This window comes from Hemiscyllium ocellatum, chromosome 45 (assembly GCF_020745735.1).
Source record: "Hemiscyllium ocellatum isolate sHemOce1 chromosome 45, sHemOce1.pat.X.cur, whole genome shotgun sequence".
Classification (NCBI taxonomy): domain Eukaryota; kingdom Metazoa; phylum Chordata; class Chondrichthyes; order Orectolobiformes; family Hemiscylliidae; genus Hemiscyllium; species Hemiscyllium ocellatum.
Window position 1 is genome coordinate 21,697,846 of NC_083445.1, and position 25,083 is coordinate 21,722,928.

At 46.0% G+C, this 25,083-nt stretch overlaps 2 protein-coding genes across 2 annotated transcripts in view; one reads left to right on the plus strand and one right to left on the minus strand.

Moving 5' to 3' along the window:
- The window catches only part of nxnl1 (nucleoredoxin like 1), a 68,721-nt gene that overhangs the window by 7,296 nt on the left and 36,342 nt on the right, over positions 1-25,083 (minus strand). Inside the window, exon 3 of the mRNA XM_060855001.1 lies at positions 3,121-3,473. Coding sequence (XP_060710984.1) covers positions 3,121-3,446 — 326 coding nt within the window. The 5' untranslated portion in view covers positions 3,447-3,473. The remainder of the gene's footprint in view (positions 1-3,120; positions 3,474-25,083) is intronic.
- The window catches only part of tecrb (trans-2,3-enoyl-CoA reductase b), a 105,604-nt gene continuing 102,071 nt past the window's right edge, over positions 21,551-25,083 (plus strand). Inside the window, exon 1 of the mRNA XM_060855000.1 lies at positions 21,551-21,631. Coding sequence (XP_060710983.1) covers positions 21,617-21,631 — 15 coding nt within the window. The 5' untranslated portion in view covers positions 21,551-21,616. The remainder of the gene's footprint in view (positions 21,632-25,083) is intronic.

Here is a 25,083-nt window from a genome sequence, read left to right on the forward strand (position 1 = left end):
CTGCCAGAACTGCTGAGTTTCTCAAGCAATTTCTGTTTTTATTTTGGATCTGCAGCATCTGCAGTTCTTTGTTTTATTAAGATTCTTTGAGAAGTCAACAATATATGCTGCGAGGTTGATTCCCCTTCTAGGACAGCCCTTTGACCAGAGGGCATCATCTCAAAGGGGACACCCACTTAAACAGAGATGAAGAGGAATTAGTTCAGAGGGTAGTGAATCTGTGGAATTCATTACTATAGAGAATGGTAGAGGCTGGTCTGTTAAGTACAGTCAAAGCCAATGGATTGATTTTTTTTTATCAGTAAAGAAATCAAGTGTTATGGGGAAAAGGCAAGAAAGGAGTTGGGCAAAGTCAGATCAGCCATGATCTCATTGAGTGGTGGAGCAGACTCACAGAGTCATACAGCTTGGAAACAGATCCTTTGGTCCATGCCAACCATAATTCCAAACTAAACTAGTCCCACATGCCTGCTCTTGGCCTATATTGTCGAAAATGTGCTGCCGGTTAAAGCACAGCAGGTTAGGCAGCATCCAAGGAATAGGAAATTCGACGTTTTGGGCATAAGCCCTTCATCAGGAATGAATGAAGGGCTTATGCCCGAAACGTCGAATTTCCTATTCCTTGGATGCTGCCTAACCTGCTGTGCTTTAACCAGCAGCACATTTTCGGCTGTGATCTCCAGCATCTGCAGACCTCATTTTTTACTTGGCCTATATTGTTCCAAACATTTCTTATTCATGGACTTCTCCAAATATCTTTTAAATATTGCAACTGTACCTACATCCACCACTTCCTCCGGCAGTTCATTCCACACGTAAACCGCTCACTGTGTAAAAATGTTGCCCCATGTCTTTTTTTAAAACGTTCTCCTCTCACCTTAAAAATATGCCCCTAGTCTCAAAATCCCCTATCCTAGGGTAAAGGCCTTTGTTTTATCTTTACCCCTCATGATTTTATAAACCTCTATAAGGTCAACCCTCAACCTCAAAAGGTCCAAACTTATCCAGCCCCTACTTATAACGCAATTTCCAGCAAAATCCTGGTAAATCTTTTCTGAACCCTCTCCACCTTAATGATATCCTTCCTATAACAGGGTGACCAGAATTGCACACAGTACTTCAGAAGAGGCCTCACCAACATCCTGTAAAACCTCAACATAATGTCCCAACTCCTATACTCAAAGATCTGAGCAATGAAGGCAAGTGTGCTAAATGCCTCTTAACTCAAAGGGCTCAATGGCCTACTTCTACTCTTAAATCTTAGGGCAATTTTATGGAAACACTAGTTTCTGAAGAGGCTTGACAGGATAAATGCTGAGAGGATGTTGTCTCTTGTAGGGGACTCTAGAATTTAAAGACAGTTTCAAAATAAGGGGTCTCCCATCTAAGACCGAGATAAAAAGGAATTTACATAACATAAGAACTAGGAGCAGGAGTAGGCCATCTGGCCCTTCGAGCCTGCTCTGCCATTCAATCAGATCATGGCTGATCTTTTCATGGACTTAGCTCACCCTTAATTCCTTGACTATTTAAAAATTTATGTACCTTTGCCTTAAAAACATTCAACTAGGCAGCCTCAACTGCTTCACTGGGCAGGGAATTCCACAGATTCACAACCTTCTGGGTGAAGAAGTTCCTCCTCAACTCAGTCCAAAATCTGCTCCCCCTTATTTTGAGGCGATGCCTCTTAGTTCTAGTTTCACTCACCAGTGGAAACGACCACCCTGCTTCTATCTTATCTATCCCCTTCATAATTTTACATGTTTCTACAAGATCCCCCTCTCCCATTCTTCTAAATTCCAATGAGTGTAGTTCCAGTCTACTCAATCTCTCCTCATACGCCAACCCTCTCAACTCCACAAACAACCTCGGGAACCTCCTCTGCACCTCTTCCAATGCCAGTACATTCTTTCTCAAGTAAGGAGATCAAAACTGTACATCAGCACTCTATACAGCTGCAGCATAGCTTCCCTACTTTTAAACTCCATTCTTCTAGCAATGAAGGACAATATTCTATTTGCCTTCTTATTTACCTGTTGCATCTGCAAACCAATTTCTTGTGACTCATGCACAAGGACACCTAGGTCCCAGTGAACAGCATGCTGCAATTTTTCACCATGTAAATCATAGTCCATTTTGCTGTCATTCTGACCAAAGTAGATAACCTCACATTGCACTCCATCTTACCCACTCACTAAATCTTAATATATCCCTCTGCACACATTCAATGTCCTCTGCACACTTTGCACTACCACTCAATAGTGTTACCTGTGAATTTTGACACACAACAGGTAAGCCCCAACTCCAAACCATCGATGTACATTTCTTCTCTCAGAGCTCATTAAGCTTTGGAATTCTCTCCCCAGTGAAAATTGGAGGTCATTGAATATATTCAAGGTTGAATAAGAGAGGTTTGAGACCCACAAAGAAGATAAGGATGTTAGCAGGGAGAGGAGTGTGCACAGACAGACAGGAAATTGGAGTTAAAGCCACAATCAGATTGGCCATGATCTTACTGAATAGTGGAGCAGACTCAGGGTTCCAAACGGTCTCCTCCTAATTTGTACAGTCTCATTAAAGTTAAGATATTGAATCGGGGAACAGTGATCAGCAAATACAGTAGTGACGAATGATCACAACCAGGTGTGAGTTAGGGTACGAGCAATTCTAATTTATCTACTATAACCCTTTACACTGTTGGGGAGGTAATGGTGTAGTGGTATTATTGCTTAAACTACTAATCTTGCAATACAGCTTATGTTCTGAAGACCTGGATTCAAATCCTGCTATGCAGATAGTCGAATTTATCATTAATAAAAGTCTGGAGTTGACTCTGATTATAAATTGATTAAATGCCCTCTAGATGATTAGGGATGGGCAATAAGTACTGGCCTAGCTAGTGATGCCCTCATCCTAAGAATGAATTTTTTAAAAATCTCATGCAATTCTTATCAGTAATAAGTTCCACTGAAACTGTTTGCAATTTAATTGGACTCATCTTCTGTTTCTTCATTCACCTCGTTATTGCCCCCTTGTGTCCTGCACCTGCCTCTGCTGTCATTTGGACAGCACTTTTTTTAATTTTTTACATTCCCTGTTGTGTTCCAGCAACACCTTTACCTCTTGTACTTATCCTGGAAAGGTAGGTAGAGCCACTTCCTGTGCAGTGTCCGGAGGTATTGCTGTTCCTTCTCCTTTGTTTGATCCTGGGAGACGTACACAGGCACCAGCTGAGCTGCCCGTTCCACATAGAACTCATCCAGCAGACGGTTGGAGAACTCCTGCAGCACGGGGGCAAACTCCTGGCATTTCGGGCATTCCCTGGACCCGAAATAGAGCAGCACCAGCTTGTTACGCACTTTGTTCTCCAGCTCTTGGGGGGTATCCAGTTGGTCCTGGTCTCTGTTGTTCACTATCAGAGTTACTCCTTCGAACAGGTTTGCCATAGTGAGTGATCATCTCCGCAAAAGCCTCTGTTACAAAAGCAGATTTGCCCAGTGAGGATTATAATTAATCTTTAATTAACCCACTTTAATCTTCTAGCCCACCTGACTTCTCTTCCTCAGCCTTCGACAGTTTCAAGGAAAATCAAGGAATGGCACATTAAGTGTCTTCTCGGAATTTTACAGCCATCCGACCTTAAACGTCGATAAATACCTTCCGATTATAAATATATCACACATTTTCTCTGTCAAAAAGTGCTATTGCCAGCTGTGTCTCATCTTTTGTTTCTGAACGTGTTTGATTATCACTCCCAATTGCCTTCCTCATATATTCCTTTTGTCATTATGTAGCATGTAGACTGCAGAAAAAGGTGATTCACGTCAACAACGTGTACTGGCGCTTAGAATCCATCTGAAACTCTTTGTCTAACCCAGTCAACATGACACCAGTGTTAGACTTAGGTGGACAAAGTCAGAAGTCACATGACACCAGGTTACAGTCCAACAGGTTTATTTAAAAAATGGAAACTTTCGGAGTGCAGCTCCTTCCTCACAAGTGCTCAGAAAGCTTGTGGTTTCAAATGAACCTGTTGGCCCATTAATATGTTCTTCTATCCCTTTCCCCCTATCATATGATTCTAATTATTAGTGAGTGTTGATACTGTGGATTCAAGAGGTGTAGTTTATCCTTGCTTTCTTTTAAGAGAGTAATTGAACGAGAGTCTGTAAGAAATTAAACAGTTTGTGAGCGCTTGGGTTTTATTTTAAATTGGAACAATAGAAGCAGTCTGAATGGGTGTGGATTAGAGTGGTGCTGGAAAAGCACAATAGTTCAGGCAGCATCTGAGGAGCAGGAAAATCGACATTTCGGCCAAAAGCCCTTCATCAAGAGTGGTGGCAGGGTGCCTGCAGGTTGGAGAGATAAACGAGAGGAGAGTGGGGGTGGGGAGAAAGTAGCACAGAGTGTAATAGGTGAATGGGGGTGGGGATGGAGATGGTAGGTCAGAGAGGAGGGTGGGGGAGGGTAGCAAAGAGTACAATGGGTGAATGGGGGTGGGGATGAAGGTGATAGGTCAGAGAGGAGGATGGAGTGGATAGGTGGAAAGGAAGATAAGCAGGTAGGAGAAGTCATCGGGACAGTCTTGAGCTGGAAGTTTGGAACTGGGGTGAGGTGGGGGAAGGGGAAATGAGGAAACTAGTGAAGTCCACATTGATGCTCTGGGGTTGAAGTGTTCCGAGACAGAATATGAGGCATTCTTCCTCCAGGTGTCGGGTGGTGAGGGAACGGCGGTGAAGGAGGCCCAGGACCTCCATGTCCTCGGCTGAGTGGGGGGTGGGGGGGAGTTGAAATGTTGGGCCACAGGGAGGTGTGGTTGATTGGTGGGGGTGTCTCACAGATGTTCCCTAAAGTTCCTAGGAGGCATCCAGTCTCCACAATGTCAAGGAGACTGCATCGGGAGCAATGGATACGATAAATGATATTCGTGGATGTTTAGGTAAAACTTTGAATGATGTGGAAAGCTCTTTTGGGGCCTTGGATGGAGGTGAGGGAGGAGGTGTGGGTGCAGGTTTTGCAATTCCTGCAGTGGCTGGGGAAGGAGCCAGGACGGGAGGGTGGGTTGTTGAGGGGCGTGGACCTGACCAGGTAGTCACAGGGGGAAGAGTCTTTGCGGAAAGGGGTGGGGAGGGCAATATATCCCGGGTGGTGGGGTCCATTTGGAGGTGATGGAAATGTCAGCAGATGATTTGGTTTATGTGAAGGTTGGTAGGGTGGAAGGTGAGCACCGGGGGAAGGGGGTTCTGTCCTTGTTACGGTTGGAGGGGTGGGGTCTGAGGGTGGAGGTGTGGGATGTGGACGAGATGCGTTGGAGGGCATCTTTAACCATGTGGGAAGGGAAATTGCGGTCTCTAAAGAAGGAGGCCATCTGGTGTGTTCTGTGGTGGAACTGGTCCTCCTGGGAGCAGATACAGTGGAGGCGGAGGAATTGGGAATACAGGATGGCATTTTTGTAGGAGGTAGGGTGGGAAGAGGTGGAATCCAGATAGCTGTGGGAATTGGGTTTGTACAAAATGTTGGTATCAAGACAGTCGTCATTAATGGAGATGGAGAGGTCCAGGAAGGGGAAGGAGATGTCAGAGATGGTCCCGGTAAATTTAAGCTCAGGGTGGAATGTGTTGGTGAAGTTGATGAATTGCTCAACCTCACCGAGGGAGCATGAGGTGGCGCCAATGCCGTCATCAATGTAGCGGAGGAAGAGGTGGGGAGTGGTGCCAGTGTAACTATGGAAGATGGACTGTTCTACATAGCCAACAAAGGGACAGGCATAGCTGGGGCCCATATGGGTGCCCATGGCTACCCATTTGGTCTGGAGGAAGTGGGAGGATTCGAAGGAGAAATTGTTAAGGGTGAGGACCAGTTCAGCCAAACGAATCAGAGTGTCGGTGGAAGGGTACTGTTGGGGATGTCAGGAGAGGAAGAAACAGAGGGTTTGGAGGCCCTGGTCATGGCGAATGGAGGTGTAGAGGGATTGGATTCCATGGTGAAGATGAGGCGTTGGGAGCTGGGGAAACGGAAGTCTTGGAGGAGATGGAGGGAGTGGGTGACGTCTCAAACGTATGTAGGGAGTTCTTGGACTGGGGGGTGTGGGGGGGGGTGAGTAGGACAGTATTGAGATAGGTGGAGATGTGTTCGGTGGGGCAGGAGCAGGCTGAGACAATGGGTCGACCAGGGTGGTCAGGCTTGTGGATCTTGGGAAGGACGTAGAACCGGGCAGTGCGGAGTTCCTGCGGAGGTTGGAAACTGTGGGTGAGAGATCTCCTGAGGGAATGAGGTTCTGTATGGTCTGGAAGATGATGGATTGGCGATGGTGGGTGAGGTCATGGTCAAGGGGGCGGTATGTGGAAGTGTCTCCGAGTTGGCGTCTGGCTTCAGCGGTGTAGAGGTCAGTGCGCCAGACTACCACTGCACCCCCTTTATTTGCTCGTTTAATGGTGAGGTCGAATTGGAGCAGAGGGAATGGAGGGCTGCGCGTTGTGAGGGTAAGAAGTTGGTGTGGGGAGGGGGTTAGACAGGTTGAGGCGGTTAATGTCCCAGCGGCAGTTGGAAATGAAGAAGTTGAGGCGGGTAATAGGCCAGCATGGGGTGTCCAGGTGGACGGAGTGTGTTGGAAGCGGGTGAAGGGGTCCTCGGAAGGTGGTCAGGAATCCTGATTGTAAAAGTAAGCTTGGAGGCGGCGGAAGAAATGTTCGATGTCACGGCGTGCATTAAATTCAGTGATACGTGGGCAGAGGGGGATGAAGGTAAGTCCTTTGCTGAGGACTGATCGTTCATCCTCAGTGAGGGGGAGGTCTGGGGGGATGGTGAAAACTCAGCAGGGTGGGAGCTGGGATCCGGTGTGGGTGTGGAGCTGGGAGAGGGCGCGGACCCTGTGGGGTGAATGGGGGTGGAGTCATGAGCAGAGGTGGTTTTCCCTCAGGGTTCTGGGGGGCGGGGATGTGACAGTGGGATCTGCGGAGGGGGAGGGTGGGTGCCAGCAAGGATGCCTGCCTTGAAGAAGTTTTCCTCCTCTCTCTACAAGAATCTCAGGGAGTCCCTCTCCCACTGTAACTCCCAGGTCATTTCTTTTGTCCTGAAGCTCTCCACCCCCCGTTCACCTGTTGTACTCTTTGCTACCTTCCCCCACCCTCCTCCCTGACTTATCACCTCCATCCTCACCCCCATTCACCTATTGTACTCTATGCTACTTTCTCCCCACCCCCACCCTCCTCTCATTTATCTCTCCATCCTGCAGACACTCTGCCTCTATTCCTGATGAAAGGCTTTTGCCCGAAACGTCGATTTTCCTGCTCCCCGGATACTGCGTGAACTGCTGTGCTTTTCCAGCACCACTCTAATCCAGAATCAGGTTTCCAGCATCTGCAGTCGTTGTTTTTACCTGAATGGGTGTGGTCAAGCTCTTGCAGAACTGGGATTTTTAGTGTTACGGACCAAGCCGGAGTCCCTCAAAACATTTTAAAAGGTAGCCCAGACCCTAACCTTTTTTTGGCAATGTATAGTGGATATTCCAGGAATGATGCAGCTGATTAAACCACTCTGCTTTAAACAAAAGGTCACTCGACCCGAAACATTAACTCTGAGCTCTCTCCACAGATGCTGAACTTTTCCAGCAATTTCTTTTTTTGAATCTAATTTCTGAATTTGTCTCGTGCCAAGTGGTGTGATTATGGGATGTTACTATGTTGGAAAAATTAATTAGTAATAGTACTGTATCTTTTGTTCTGTTAAGTTTTGGGTCAAGATATTCTAATTCCTTCCTTCTTTTGTTGTGTTTTCACTCTAATTTATGAACAAAGTGTGTTTTGCTTTATATCTGATCGTTTGACCAATCGAATGCAACACCTTACATTTACCTTTAAAATAAGGAAAGGTTAGAGTCTAGACTATCTTCTGAATATTTTGAAGGGTTTGGTCTGGTCCTTAGCAGGCAATTGAGTGCAATTTGCTGAATTACCATTGAGAAAATAAACAGTAGAATGCAGTAGTTCAAGAAGGCAGCTCAATAGTGCCTGCAACTGGGGATGGACAATAAATACTGGCCCAGCCAGCCATGCCCAGATCCTGTGAGTGAATTAAGAGAAATCCGAGCACGTCCAAATCAGAAAAGCCAATAGAAGGGTAAGTTGCCATTTTAAAGAGTTTCAATTTGAAGGGAGGAATTTGTGCTTCTGTAGCATTTGTCACAACCAGCAGTTACAACAGGGATGATTAAAAGACTTTGAGATAAGCACATGATTATGCAAGGAATGGAGGTATATGGACCAAGGGCAGACAGAAGAGATTAATTTAATTTGGCTTCACGTTCAACACAGCATCATAGGCTGAAGGGCCTGTTCCTACACTGTACAGTTCTGTATTCTATGTTAACCCCAGGATATCCAAAAGCATTGTATAGTGTCATAGAGATGTAGAGCACGGAAACAGACCCTTTGGTTCAACTCATCCATGCTGACTGGATATCCTAAATTAATCCAGTCCCATTTGCCAGCACTTGGCCCATATCTCTCCAAACCCTTCCTATTCATGTACTTATACAGATGCCTTTTAAATGTTGCAATTGTACCAATCTCCACCACTTCCTCTGGCAATTCATTCCATATACATTCCACCCTTTGCATGAAAAAGTTGCCCCTTATGTCCTTTTTAAATCTTCCCCACTCACCTTTAACCTATCCCCTCCAGTTTCTGGATTATTCCAACCCAGGAAAAGACCTTGTCTGTTTACCCTATCCATGCCTCTCATGATTTTATAAACCTCTGTAAGGTCACCCCTCAGCTTTCAATGATCCAGGTAAAACAGACCCAGCCTATTCAGCCTCTCCCTATAGCTCAAATGCTCCAACCCTGGGAACATCCTTGTGCATCTTTTCTGAACCCTTTCAAGTTTCACAACATGGGGTCAGCATGGTGGCTCAGTGGTTAGCACTGTTGCCTCACAGCACCAGGGTCCCGGGTTTGATTCCAACCTTGGGTGTCTATGTGGAGTTTGCACATTCTCCCCGTGTCTGCGTGGGTTTCCTCCAGGTGCTCCAATTTCCTCCCACAGTCCAAAGATGTACAGGTTAGGTGAATTGGCCATGCTTAAATTGTCAATTAGATGCATTAGTCAGAGGGAAAAGGAGTTTGGGTGAGTTACTCTTCGGAGGGTTGGTATGGACCTGCTGGACCGAAGGGCCTGTTTACACACCGTAGGAAATCCAATCTAATCTAAAAAAAAACATGCTTCCTATAGGAGGGAGATCAGAATTGCACACAATATTTCAAAAGTGGCCTAACCAATGTTCTATCAGCCACAACATGACCTTCCCCACTCCTACAGCCAATGCTCTGACCAATAAAGGAAAACATACCAAACATTATCTTCACTACCCTCTCTATCTGAGACTCCACTTTCAAGGAGCTATGAACTTGCACTCCAAGGTCTCTTTGTTCAGCAACACTCTGAGGGGCCAGATGGCCTACATCCGTTCCTAATTCGTACACTCATATTTGGACAAGTACTTGGATAGGAAAGGTTTAGAGGGATATGGGCCAAATGCTTGCAAATGGGACCAATCAGACAAATAGGGCCAGGAGGGCTGTTTCCATGCTGTATGAGTCTATCTGTAGAGGGAGAAACAGATTTAATGTTTTGAGTCTAACGTGACTTCATTGGAACTCTTCCAGTTCCATGATTTATATCAGACTCAAAACACTAACTCTATTTCTCTTTCCACAGCTGCTGCCTGACCTGCTGAGTTTCTCCATCAACTTCTGGTTTTATTTTAAATGCATAGGATTCTGACTCAAAGTTGTACATTCTACAAGTTGAGCCACAGTTGCCACCTGGTGGGGTGAGGCTTATAACCGAAGCTGCTACGTTTAAATTATCAATGAGAAATAGTGAGTTTAATGATAGACCAAGAAGTATAATGGTGAATTAAATAAATGGTGCACTCAATGTTTCCCTTCTGGAAATAAACAGAAGGTGATATACATAAATGATCTGGAAGATGGCATTGTTGGTCTGATCAGTAAGTTTGCAGTTGACACGTAGATTGGCGGAGTAGCAGAAAGCATAGGGGACTGTCAAAGAATGTAGGAAAATATAGATAGACTGGAGATTTGAGTGGAGAAATGGCAGATGGAGTTCAATCCAGGCAAATGTGAGGTGATGCATTTTGGGAAGTCTAATTCTAGAGCGAATTATACTGTAAATGGAAGAGCCTTGGGAAACGTTGATGAGCAGAGAGATCTGGGAGTTCAGGTCCATTGTACCCTGAAGGTGGCTGCACACGTGGATAGAGTGATCAAGAAGGCATATGGTATGCTCGCCTTCATCGAACGGGGTATTGAGTATAAGAGCTAGCAGGTCAGGTTAAAATTGCACAAGACTTTAGTTCAGCTGCATTTAGAATAATGTGTACAGTTCTGGTCGCCACATTACCAAAAAGAAGAGGATGCTTTGGAGAGGGTGCTGAGAAGACTTATGAGGATGTTGCCTGGGATGGAAGGTGCTAGCTATGAAGAGAGGTTGAGTAGGTTAGGTTTGTTTTCATTAGAAGAAAGGAGATTGAGTGGTGAACCTGATTGAGGTCTACAAAATCATGAAGGATATAGACAGGGTGGATAGAGAGACGCTTTTTCCCAGGGTCAGGGATTCAATAAAGAGAGGTCACATGTTCAAGGTGAGAGGCGAAAAGTTTAAGGGGATACATGCGGAAAGTATTTCACACAGAGGATGTTTGGAACACGTTGCCAACAGCGGTAGTAGAGGCAGGCATGGTAGATTCATTTAAGGTGCGTCAGGACAGATGCATGAATAGGTGGGGAGCAGGGGGATACAGATGCTTAGGATTTGGGTGGTAGGTTCAGACAGTGGATTTGGAGTAGCTCAGGCTTGGAAGGCTGAAGGGTCTGTTCCTGGGCTGTAAACTTTCTTTATTCTTTGTTTTATAAAGATCAAGTTGATGGAAAAGTTTGCATTATGTGATGACAGCATTAATTCAAACCTCAGTGTGAATCCACCCCCAAACCAATCCTCCTCTGTCAGCCTTCTAAAGGAACCATTCCCTCTGCAACTCCATGGTCCATTCCATTATTGGAGAAAGTGAGGTCTGCAGATGCTGGAGATCAGAGCTGAAAATGTGTTGCTGGAAAAGCGCAGCAGGTCAGGCAGCACCTAATACCCCTGTTGGTCTGATCACAGGAGGTTTGACACTTACTGTTTTACCTTCTCCCTCCTCACTTACCTGGACTCAAAATGTTAACTCTGCTTTCTCTTCATGGGTGTTGCCAGACCTGCTGATTTTGTCCGGTAATTTCTCTTTTTGTTTGCCCCAATACTCTTGCTATGTGAAGGTACAATTTACTTGTATTTCTTGCCATCTAGTTCACTGTATTTGCAGCTCACAATGCAGTTTCCTGTTTGCTTTCAACAGAACTTACCTTTATTCTGATGGAAAAGCAAAGGCACAGTATCCCCGGAATGCTACCTCACAAACAGCAGAAAGCGAACAGAAGCATTCTGAAGAATTGGGAAACAGCTACCCATCCAAAGAAATCACTTCAGGATGTAAAACATCGCCTGCCAGTCAGAATAGAAAGAGTTGGTTTTGTTTTCCCTGAGTAATTTCCTTCTCTACCTCCACCCTCCAAAACTTGCCCCCAGTATTCCTGTCACTCCCAGGCAAAACATAAGTGGCCCTTGGTGTGTGACTCCCCCATCCCACTCCTCAACACTCCCAGAATCTCTGAATTGTTACAATGCAACAAGAGGCCATTCAGCCAATTATGCCCACACTGGTTCTATTACCGAGAGCCAATCTCCTGCCTTTTCCCCATATCTCTGGACATCATTTCAATGCAAGTAACTATACAATGCCCTCTTGAATGTTTTGATAGAACCTTCCTCCACCAGAGTTCCAGGAAGTGCTTCCTAGGCCCTAACTACTCATTGGGTGAAAAGGTTTTTTCATATCAGCCTTGTTTCATTTGCACATTACTTCAAGTCTATTGTTGTTTGCCCTCTTCTTTTTTATCTCTTAAATGCTGGAGCAGCTGCCCCCTATTCAGCTCCCTTTTGTGATTTTGAAAACCTCTATCAACTCTCATCTTAACTGCCTTCTATTCAAGGAGAACAGTCCCAACTTCTTCAATCTGTCCTCATCACTGAAGTTTCTCACTCCTGGAACCATTCAAGTAAGTCTCTTTTCCCACTCTCTCCAATTCATTCAACTCCTTCTTATAAAGTGGCACCTGCAACTGAACACAATCATCCAGCTGAGGTCATACAAGGCTGGAAAAACTTGGGTCGTTTTCTCTGGAGCAACGGAGTCAGAGGAGAGACCTTATGGAAGTTCATAACATTATGAGGTGCATAGATGGGGTTGATGGTCAGAATCCTTTTTCTCCAGAGTTGAAATGTCTAATACTAGGGGGCACACATTTAAGGTGAGAGTGGGAAAATTCAATGAAGACATGGAGGTCAAGTTTTTTGCACAGAGAGTGGTAGGAGTCTGGAGCTTGCCACCAGTGGTGGTGGCGGAGGCAGATATGACAGGAGTGTTTAAGGGGCGTTTAGATAAGCACGTGAATAAGCAAGGAATGGAGGGATATGGACCCAAGTGCAGGCAGAAGGGATTAGTTTAATTTGGTGTCAACGTTGTGGGCTGAAGGACCCATCCCTATGCTGTGCAGTTCTATGTTAGTCCAATATCACTTCCTTACTCTTGTACTTTATGCCCCTATTAATAAAGCTGAGAACTCTGTATGGTTTATCTACTACTCTCTCCATCTTCAATGATCTGTGTAGATAATACACCCCCTTTAGAACTGTAACCCCTCTTTTATACTTCAATATTCTTCCTTCAAAAAGGGAGGCACAGTGGCTCCGTGATTAGCACTGCTGCCTCATGGTGCCGGGGATCCAGGTTCAATTTCTGACTTGGTGGCTGTGTGGAGTTTGCATGATCTCCCCATGTCTGCGTGGGTTTCCTCTGGGGGCTCTGGTTTCCTCCCACAGTACAAAGATATGCAGGTTAGCTGGGTTGGCCATACTGTAGTGTTCAGGGATGTACAGGCTAGAAGGAGTAGCCATGGGATAGGGCGGGTCTGGATTGGATACTCTTTGGAAGACTGCTGTGGACTCAATGTGCTGAATGGCCTGCTTCCACACTGTAGGAATTCTATGATTCTGTTCTATAACATGCATCATCTCATTCATCTCTGTATTGAATCTTATTCACCAACTATTCACCCACTGCACCAACATGTCAATCTTTTTTTTTGGAGTTCCACACTATCCTCCTTACCATTAATAATGTTTCCAAGTTTATTCTCATCTGCAAACTTTGAAATTGTCCCGTGTGACAAGATCCAGATTATCAATTACCATGTCACCCCGCCCGCCACCAAAACACATGCACACTCCCAGTGTCTCTGTTGCTTCTGCAGGAGGCCATGTCTGCCTTTCCCTCCCAGCCCCTCTTGAGGGACATTACTGCTGATGATGCAGTGCTTGGGGCTTGGTGGAGTCATTGACATATGTGCAGATGCTTCCTGCGGCCTGTGCTGTCACAGTCATCTGAAAATCTGAAATGGAAACAGAAAGTGCTGGAGAAACTCAGCAGTCTGTGGATAAAGAAGGTAAGGTCTCACCGGAACATAGAGCTGCTTTCCTATCAGAGACTGATGGTGGTTTAACCCGAGAAGCAATTAATGTTGTGAGACTTTTTCAGAAACTTTATTTTTCATAGAATCATAGAATCCCTACAGTGTGGAAACACACTATTCAGCCCATCAGGTCCACACCGACTCTCTGAAGAAGGTGGGAACCTCTGGGTGGATTCCACCCAGACCCAGCTACAGCACCCTACCCTATCTCATGGCTAGTCCACCTAGGCTGCACATCCTTGAACACTACAGGCAATTTAGTTCGGCCAATCCACCTAACCTGCACATCTTTGGACTGTTGGAGGAAACCAGAGCACCCGGTGGAAACCCATGCAGACATGGGCAGAATGTGCAAACTCCACACAGACGATCGCCCAAGGCTGGAATCAAACCTGCTATCAGTTTTACTTGGCAATTCAAGAACGAGGGGAATCTGTTTTGGAATTTTTGACGAGTTAAGATGACTAGCAGACTATGGGTGGAAACTTGAACACCCGGAGGAAACCCACACAGCAGTCACCCGAAGGTGGAACTGAACCCAGGTCCCTGAGGCTGTGAGACAGCAGTGCCACTATGCTACTCCATGACCTTCCCTTCTGTTCTATTTATTCCTCCCCACACTATAAAACCAATCTCTTTTATACTCCTTTCTTCACTAATAAAAAGTTATATTGGACCTGAAATACTAACAGTTTCTCTCAGAACTTTGTCCTTATTCAATCTAAATTGGTACAAGTAATTTGGAATAATGTGGTACAAACAAAAACAGTAAATGCTGGAGAAACTCAGCAAGTCTACCAGTATCTGTGGAGAGAGAAATACAGTTAACATTTCAACTTGTGATCCTTCTTCAGAACAGATAACATTAACTTTTTCTAGCTGCTTACACTATGAATGTGGGGGTTAAAGGCAAAAGGAGTCAGTCTACTTTTTCTGAAATAACTTTGGTATTCCATCACCAAGGCACCCTTTCTTTACATGTGCATAATACTTCACACTGATCCAACTCCCTCTGAGCCAGCTCTCAGAGTGACCAGAATCTCTGACTTTCCTATTTATATATAGGGAGGCATGGTGGCTCAGTGGTTGGCACAGCTGCCTCACAGTGCCAGGGACCCAGGTTCAATTCCAGCCTCGGGCGATTGTGTGGAGTTTGCAAATTCTTCCAATGTCTGCGTGGGTCTCCTCTGGGTGCTCCGGTTTCCACCCACAATCCAACAATGTGCAGGTCAGGTGAATTGGCTATGCTTAAATTCCCTTAGTGTAGGTTACCTATCATTTACTCATTACTGCTCTATCTTCTGCATTAAAAAAAAACAATTATTTCTTAGCTATCATCAGTTCGGAGGAAGGGACACTGGACCTGAAACATTAACTCTGATTTCTCTCTGTAGGTGCTGCTGAGATTTTCCAGCAATTTCTGTTTTTGTCCGGGATGCTTCGGGATGGCCCAGCTAGCAACAGCCTCATCTTATGAATGAATACAATTCAAAAAACGCTTTTGCCAAAGATCTGGAGAAAAGAATGGAGCATATGATCACATCAATTAGAACAGATTAGAGTCCGAAGGCAATAATAGCCATCTGAAATGGCACAGTGAGCAGAAATGTGAATACATGGCTCAATTTAAGAACACAGCTGTAATGAGTTAATATTCTCCCCAATAGCTGTTATAAATAGAGGCTGACTTGGTGACAGGATATTGGCCTCTGTGGAGTTATTTCAATGGCAATAAGAGAAAAGCGCTCTCCGGAAGAAATTTGCTCGCAAGTCATCTTTGAGTTAGATTAGATTAGATTACCTACAGTGTGGAAACAGGCCCTTCGGCCCAACAAGTCCACACCGACCCTCTGAAGAGTAACCCGCCCAGACCTTTTTCCCTCTGACCTCTGACGCACCTAACCTGTGGGCAATTTAGATTACTTACAGTGACGAAGCAGGCCCTTAAGTCCAGCAAGTCCACACCGACCTGCCGAAGCGGGTTCACCCAGACCCATTCCCCTGACCTGCACATCTTTGGACTGTGGGAGGAAACTGCAGCACCCGGAGGAAATCCACGCAGACATGGGCAGAATGTGCAAACTCCACACAGACAGTCGCACAAGGCTGGAATCGAACCTGGGACCCTGGTGCGGTGAGGCATCAATGCTAACCACTGAACCACCATGCCGCCCCTAACCATCTCAGGGATCATGCCCTTATTTGGGAAACTTGACTAGTTCAATCCTGCCGTCGAAGACTGGGTCCAGTATGTAGAAAGAATACGTTATTTTTTTCAGGCAAATGACATTGGTGCAGATGAAAAGCAACGAGTAATTTTCCTGACAGCTTGTTAACCCATAGCTTTTTTGGTTATTAGGAGTCTAACTTTCCTTGAGGCACCAGATGATAAAACTTTCCAAGAACTGGGGGACAAATTTAGTCAAGAAATATTATGACCCCAAACCTCCTCTAATTCTGAGATGCTATCTGTTTTACTTGGGGACTAGGGGAAGAACCAGGAGAATCTGTTTTGGAATTTTTGATGAGTTAAGATGACTAGCAGAGGCATGTGACTTTGGTTTAACACTTAATGAGATGCAGAGACACCATTTGGTATGTTGGGTTAATGATGTAACCATGCAAAAGCTGAAGCTCAACTGGACTTCAAACAGGAACAAATTGACTTTATCAGTGTAAAAAGCGGCAAGTGGAGCAAATGAGTTGCTGAGTATTTCAATGGAAGTGGACACCCTCAGCAGTCCAATTGAGCTTGGGGGAAGGCAATTGCATAGTGTCACTCAGGACATGTCCTGAACAGAAGGACTCTAGGTCAGTCCACAGCAAAACCTAAAACAAAGCCAAGCCTAGGATCTGAACTAGTAAGCCATTGTAATTGCTGCTGGTATATGGTCTTGAGTCAGCAAAAAAGTCCAATCAGGCCGAAATTGAACTCATAGGGTTGTATCCAGGAGATGCAAACCTTAGGAAGTCCAACTGGTTTGGAAAATAAAATTGCTTAGCAATCAGAACAAATCAAAATAAACACCTGGTTAAGTGGTCACCTGGTTCTGATGATGTTCAATACTCCTGCAGCCGTTTCAGTAATCAGAGAACCAGTTTTTAACAAAATTCACTCTGTACTCCAACCCTTAAGTTTGCACAAGACCTTGGCTAGACTGAAAACCTATCCCAGGGAACCATTACAGATTAAGGGTACAACTTCAGTTCTGGTCTCTTATGAGAAGCAGCTGGTTCAGTTCCCACTGAATTTAGTAAAAGACTCGGGCCCAAGCTTGATGGGGTGAAATTGGTTGAGAAAGATTAATCTAGATTGGTTCAACATTTTTCACTTAGAAAATGGCTGTCTGAGTGAAGTTCCAATTAAATAACCAGAGGCTTTTCAGGAAGTTCTAGGGAATATCAGAGCAGCCAAGGCCACCTTGCATGTTGGCCAGGAAGCAATTCCATGATAGTGCAAGGGCAACCAGTACCATTTGCCTCATGGGTAAAAGGAGAGGCCGAAATCAGAAGGCTGGAAAGCAAAGTAATCATTAATTTGTGGAATGGGCAGCACAGGTTGTACCTATTGAGAATCCCAACAAGTCAGTTCACCTTATGGAGATTTTAAACAAACAGCTTTTTTGCAGCTGGATAAATATTCAAACACCAAGGGAGGCTGTCCTTCAGAAAGCTAGACGTGAGCCGTATGATTGCAGTTAGGTGATGATTCCCACAAGTATCCAATTAGTACCCATAAGAGTTTGTATTGATATACAAGACTGAGGTTTGGGATATCGTTAGCCTGTGCAGTTTTTAAGGTGATGACGGAGAACATTGTACAAGGTCTGGTTGCTATTTATCGCAATGATGTACTAATAACAGGGAAGACCAATAAGGAGCACTTCAAGAATTTGGATGGAGATTTTACTCCCAAGAATCCTCAGAAAAGATTTACAAGGATGTTGCCAGGGTTGGAGGGTTTGAACTATTGGGAGAGGCTGAATAGGCTGGGGCTTGTTTTCCTGGAGCACTGAAGGCTGAGCTGACCTGACAGAGTTTTATAAAATCATGAGGAGCAAGGATAGGATAAATAGACAAAGTCTTTTTCCTGGGGTGGGGGAGTCCAGAACTAGAGGGTATAGGTTTAGGGTGAGAGGGGAAAGATATAAAAGAGACCTAAGGGGCAACTTTTTCACATAGAGGTGGTGCGTGTATGGAATGAGCTGGCAGAGAACGTGGTGGAGGCTGAAACAATTGCAATATTTAAAAGGCAGTTTGATGGTTATATGAATAGGAAAGGTTTAGAGGAATATGGGCCAAGTGCTGGCACTAGATTAGGTTGGGATATCTGGTCGGCATGGACGAGTTGGACTGAAGGGTCTATTTCCATGCTGTACATCTCTATGACTCTATAACTGTTGTCAATAAGGTTTTTGAACGAACAGCTATGTTTGTTTTTAGGCTGGGGCAGCAGTGGGTCAGTACTGAAAATGAAGAATAACGTAGCACTTGAACTGTGAGTTGGAATTGTGGGGATGAGAAGCAATGGATGAGTAATTGATTTGAATCAAAACCACACAAAATTCTGTGGATGTTGGATTGGAGAATATAGCTTTGTAGTTCCAAACCAGTGATGATGACTTCAATTGGCAAAATAAAACGCAAGTGCTTAGTTCTAGCCAGATATCTGGAAGCCTACTCTTATCCTTCCTCATCTAGTAATCAGCATAACATGGATCCCCTTCTCTCTCATACTCATCTAGCTTCCATTTGAATGCATTCTCATTGAATTCTTTCCCCTGTGCAGATTCAGACTACAGAACTTCACACAGGTATTAGATAAAGTTGAGGACTGCTGATGCTGGAGATCAGAGCCGAGAGTGTGGTGCTGGAAAAGCACAGCAGGTCAGGCAGCATCTGAGGAGTAGGAGAATCGATGTTTCGGGCATAAACTCTTCATCAGGCATGTGGGGAGACCCAAGGGGGTTGAGAGATAAGTAGGAGTGTGAAGATGGGGCTTGGGAGAAGGTTGCTGGGAAGGTGATAGAAAGATGCAGGTGAGGGTGATTATGATAGGTCAGTGATGAGGATGAAGCAAATACGTGGGAAGGAAGATGGATAGGTAGGATAGGTCAAGAGGGCGGTTGGAGGTTTGAATCTGGAATGAGGTGGGGAGAAGGGAGATTTGGAAACTAATGAAGTCAATGTTAATACCTTGTGGTTGAAAGGTCACAAGGTGGAAGATGAGGCGTTCTTTCTTCAGTCATCAGGTGACTTGGATTTGGCGGTGAAGGAGGCCCAGGACTTGCGTGTCCTTGGTGGAGGTGGGAGGGCCACAGGGCACTGTTTAGTGCATGTGTCCCAGAGATGTTCCCTGAAATGTTCCGTGAATTGGCATCCTGTCTCACCAGTGTAGAGGAGACCACATTGAGAGCAACAGACAGAGTAGGTGAGGTGTTTGGTTGTGCAGGAAAATCTCTGGCAGATGTGAATAGATCCTTTCGGGCCTTTGATAGAGGTGAGGGTGGGTTGTGGTGCAGGTTTTACACCTGTTGTAGTGGCAAAGGAAGATGCCAGGTATAAAGGGTGGGTTGGTGGGGAGGCACAGACCTAACGAGGAAATGGTTTCTGCGGAATGCATGTGGGATGGGGAGAGAAATATATCTCGGGTGATTGTTGGCAGCAGAAATGGTATAGGATAATGCGCTGTATCTGGAGATTAGTGGAGTGGAAGGTTAGGACCAGGGGCTTCTATCCTTGTTGTGGGTGGAGGGGTGGGGTTCAAGGCAGAGGTGTGGGAAGTAGAGGAATGTGTTGGAGGACATTGTTGATCACATGGGAGAGGAAATTGCAGTCCTTGAACTAGGAAGCCATATGGGATGTCTTGGAGTAGAATTGCTCCTCCTGGGAGTAAAGGATTGCATTTTTAAAGGGGGCAGGGTGGGAGGAGATGTACCAGGTAGTTGTGGGAGTCAGTGAGTTCGAAATAGATATCTGTAATTGTGTCAGTTGCTGGAGAGGTCCAGGAAGGGGAGGGAGGTGTCCAAGATTGTCTACATAACTTAAGGTCAAGGTGGAAGGTGTTAGTGAAGTTGATGAATTGTTCACCCTCCTCGTGGGAGGAGGTTATTCAGACTGTCAAGGCTGGTAATGTAGAAGCCACAGTCAGAAGCTTTGGGTAAGGAACAGACAATGCATAGCAAGACGATAGGAAAACAAATATGAGGCATATGGACATGGGAGTGTGGGAATTGTAATATACATACCGTGAACTGAATAAAGCTTGAAGGTATTCTGTACCCAATTAAGTATGTTTTACACTTCCTGGTGTTCAGGCTTCTTCTCCATACATACATAAAATTAGATCATAAGAAGAGCAGAAATTAAACTATTCAGCCCATTAGGACTGCTCTGCCCCTCAATCATGTCTGATAGGTTTTTCCACGCCATTTTCCTGCTTTCTCCCTCTAACCTTTGATCCTTTGGCAATCAAAAACTTACCTTTCTCTGTTTTAAATGTACTCAATGACTTAGACTCCATAACATTCTGTGGCAATGAATTCCACAGATTCACCACTCTCTGGCTAAGTAAGTTTCTCCTTATCTTCATTCTAAAAGCTTTGCTCTAAGGCTGAGCCCTTGGGTCCTTGTTTTTCCTACCAATGGAAACATCTTCCCTACGTCCACTCTGTCCAGGCTGATCAGTATTCTGAAAGTTTCAATCAGATCTCCCTCATCCTTCTAAATTCCATTGAGTATAGTCTCAGAGTCCGCAAATGTTTCTTTTATGTTAAACCTGTCATTCCTGGGATAATTCCTATGAACCTTCTCTGGACCCACTCCAGGACCAATACATCATTCCTGAAATATGGGGCCCAAAATTGCACTCAATACTCTAAATATGGTCTGATCAAAACTTTATAAGCCTCAAAAGAACATCCCTGCTTATATATTCTAGTCCTCTTGAGATAGAACATAGAACGTAGAACATAGAAAAGTACAGCATAGAACAGGCCCTTTGGCCCACAATGTTGCGCAGAGATTTAATCCTAATGTAAAATATAGTAACAATCTACGCACCCCTCAACTCACTGCTATCCATGTGCATTGCCAGTAGTCGCTTAAATGTCCCCAATGACTCTGCTTCAACCACCACCGCTGGTAATGCATTCACAACTCTCTGTGTAAAAAACCTACCTTTGACGTCTCCATTGTACCTTCCTCCTAATATCTTCAAACTATGATTTCTCGTACCAGTCAATCCTGCCCTGGGGAAAATTTCTGGCTATTAATTCTATCTATTCCTCTCATTATTTTGTACACAGATGATTGACAACGTTGTATTTGCCTTCAACCTGCAAGTTTACCTTAAGAGAACCTGAACTAGGACACCCAGATCCCTTTGCAATTCTGATTTCTGAATTTCTCCCCATTTGATCCTACAGCCAATGGAAGTTGATTTTTTTTGCAATATTCCAATTTTTATTATAACTCTTAATGTTGCATTATTCGAAATTTTCCAAAATTCCCAAAGATGTGCAGGTTAGGTGAACTGCCCACATGTTCAGGGATGTGTAGGTTGTCTACGATTCTAATGTTTCAGCTTTAAAAAATTAAAGGCCACTCATCACATCGACCCAATCCTACTCCATTATCCGCCTGACCACCATGCTGTACAACCCCGCCCATCTTTTGGACCGGGCGCTTTTTCATTGGCTGATACGACAGACCAGTCCCGCACCTTTGCATAGCGGCCGGCGCCGAATGGTCCGAATTGGAAGAGGCGGGACAAGGAGGCTATCCTCGCATTTCATTGGCTGTAAATCTGGGTTCTTAGCTGGGATTGGCTCAACGTTGTTCACTGTCCCGCGCGCACATTGGATTCGATTGAAGATCCCGCCCATTGTCATCACGTGGATGCCGAAGTTCGTTAGGCGGGTTGTTGCAAGCGCGAGAGAGAGTGGGAGTGCGGGAAGCAGACATGAAGTATTATGAGGTGAGTGAGGAGCTGGGCGGTGGGTGCAGGGCCCACGGGAAGTGGAGACTGAGCCTTTGAGCTGGACTGGGTTGTTTGTTTGTTTGTTTGTGAGGATGAGGTTAATACCTCGCTGCTGGCCCGGCATAATTAGTACAGCGCCTGCGCCTGCGCAAAGCATCAGCACTGGCCTCCGCTGGACACTGCGCAGGCGCATCTCTGGCTAGCGGGGCCAACGGTGTCTCAGCACGCATGTGTATTGTCGACTGGCACTCGTCACGCATGCGTATCACCTCGTTGTCCTCAACCCAACCTCCCTGGGTATGAGCAGATAAGGAATGGATGTGGGACCTATTTGGGACAGAGAAAAGGAGTGGTCTGGTTCTGATAGGAATGTACATTCCACAATTAATATGCACGCAGCCAATTGAGCCCTTTTGTATGGCAAAAGTGAGGGCTGGAGATCAGAGTCTAGATTAGAGTGGTGCTGGAAAAGTACAGCAGGTCAAGCAGCATCCGAGGAGCAGGAAAATTGACGTTTCGGGCAAAAGCCCTTCATCCTACCTGTTTGTATGATTTGTACAGCATTCCCTCTTCCGCAATTACACTGGCACCATCCCTCACCTCTCTCTGCTGCGTTGATGACTGTATCTGTGATGCCTCATGCTCCCTTGAGATTGGACAGTTCATCAGCTTTGCAAACAGCTTCCACCCTTACTTCATATTCACCTCTACCATTTCTGACACCTGCCTTCTCTTCCTGGAGCTTTACGTTGCCATCTCCAGAAAACAACTTACCACTGACATCCATTTCAAAACCACTCACTCCCACAGCTACCTCAACTACAAAAATGTGAACCCTTACATCCAATTCTTCTGCCATATCTGCTCACAGGGTGAGATGTTCCATTGTCGGACATCCTACATTATCCAACTTTACGGACCATAATTGCTACTCCTCTGTGATCAATGATGTCCTCAACTGCATCTCTCCCATTTACCACATTTCTGCGCTCAAGCTCCCTATTCCCTCCAATAAGGATAGAGTCACTCTGGTCCTCACCTATTACCCCATCAATTTTAAAATCCAATACATCATCCTCTACATCAAACATTTCTTCCACCGCCTTTGCCTCTGTGCCAACTTCTTCCATCAGGACTCCCGCCCACCCTCTGACGACCCCTTCTCCCGCCACCAACACACCCCATCCACCTGGACACCCCGTGTTGGCCTCTTACCCACTCTCGATCTCTTCATATCCAACTGCCGCCGAGACATTGACTGCTTCAACCTGTCCACCCCTCTCACCCACTCCAATCTCACCCTCACAACGCGCACTCCCTCCGCTCCAACCGCAACCTCACCATCAAACCAGCAGACAAGGGAGGCACAGTGGTAGTTTGGCACACCGATCTTAACATCGCTGAAGCTAGATGCCAAGTCGTGGACACCTCCTCCTACTGCCCCCTTGACCATGACACCACCTCCCACCACAAAACCATCATCTCCCAAACCATCCATAACCTCACCACCTCAGGAGATCTCCCATCCACTGCCTCCAACCTCATTGTCCCACAACCCCGCACCGCCCATTTCTACCTCCTGCCCTAAATCCACAAACTCGACTGCCCCGGCCAACCCATTGTCTCAGCCTGCTCCTGCCCCACTGAACTCATCTCTGCATACCTCGACACTGTCCTGTCCCCCTTAGTCCAAGAACTCCCCACCTACATTCGGGACACCACCCACGCCCTCCACCACCTCCATGATTCTTGCTTTTCCGGCCTCCAACGCCTTATCTTCGCAATGGATATCCAGTCCCTATACACTTCCATCCGCTATCACGAAGGCCTCCAAGCCCTCTTCCTCTCCCACTGACCCAACCAGTACCCTTCAGCTGACACCATCCTTCGACTGACTGAACTGGTCCTCACTGTTAACGACTTTTCCTTCCAATCCTCCCACTTCCTCCAAACCAAAGGAGTAGCCATGGGCACCCGCATGGGCCCCAGCTATGCCTGCCTCTTCGGATATGTGGAACAGTCCACCTTCCGCAGCTACACTGGCACCACCCCCCCCATCTTTTCCTCCGTTACATCGATTGTTGTATTGGCGCTACCTTGTGCTCCCATGAGGAGGTTGAACAGTTCATCCACTTTACTGAAACCTTCCACCCCGACCTCAAATTTACCTGGACCGTATTAGATTCCTCTCTCCCCTTCCTAGACCTCTCCATTTCTATCTCGAGCGACCGACTCAACACCGACATTTACTACAAACCGACCGACTCCCACATCTACCTAGATTACACCTCCACCCTGCAAAAAACGCCATCCCATATTCCCAATTCCTTCGCCTCCGCTGCATCTGCTCCCAGGAAGACCAATTCCACGACCCAAATTGCCTCCTTCTTCAAAGACCGCAATTTCCCCTCCGATGTGGTTGACGATGCTCTCCACCACATCTCCTCCACTTCGTGCACCTCCGTCCTTGAACCCCGCCCCTCCAATTGCCACCAGGACAGAACCCCACTGGTCCTCACCTTCCATCTCACCAACCTCCAGATACGTCGTATCATCCTCTGTCATTTCCGCCACCTCCAAACAGACCCCACCACCGGGGATAAATTTCCCTCCCCACCCCTATCAGCGTTCCCTCCGCGACTCCCTCGTCAGGTCCACTCCCGGCACCTTCCCATGCAACTGCAAGAAGTGCAAAACTTGCGCCCACATCTCCCCCCTCACCTCCCTCCAAGACACCAATGGATCCTTCCATATCCGTTGCAAATTCACCTGCACCTCCACACACATCATTTACTGTATCCACTGCACCTGATGTGGTCTCCTCTACATTGGGGAGACATGCTGCCTGCTTGTGGAACGTTTCAGGGATCACCTCTGGGACACCCGCACCAACCGCCCTGTTGCTGAGCACTTGCACTTTAACTCCCCCTCCCACTCCTCCAAGGACATGCAGGTTCTTGGCCGCCTCCATCGCCAGACCCTGGCCACACGATGCCTGGAGGAAGAGCGCCTCATCTTCCACCGAGGAACCTACCAACCACACGGGATGAATGTAGATTTTCTCTAGGTAAAAACAATGACTGCATATGCTGGAAAACAGATTCTGGATTAGTGGTGCTGGAAGAGCACAGCAAATCAGGCAGCATCCAACGAGCAGCGAAATTGACATTTCGGGCAAAAGCCCTTCATCAGGAATAAGGATGAAGGGCTTTTGCTCAAAATGTCGATTTCGCTGCTCGTTGGATGCTGCCTGAACTGCTGTTCTCTTCCAGCACCACTGATGCAGTAGATTTTCTCTAGCTTCCTCACAGCGCCTGAGACCCGGGTTCAATTCCTGACTCAGGCGACTGACTGTGTGGAGTTTGCACGTTCTCCCCGTGTCTGCGTGGGTTTCCTCTCACAGTCCAAAGATGTGCGGGTCAGGTGAGTTGGCCATGCTAAATTGCCCG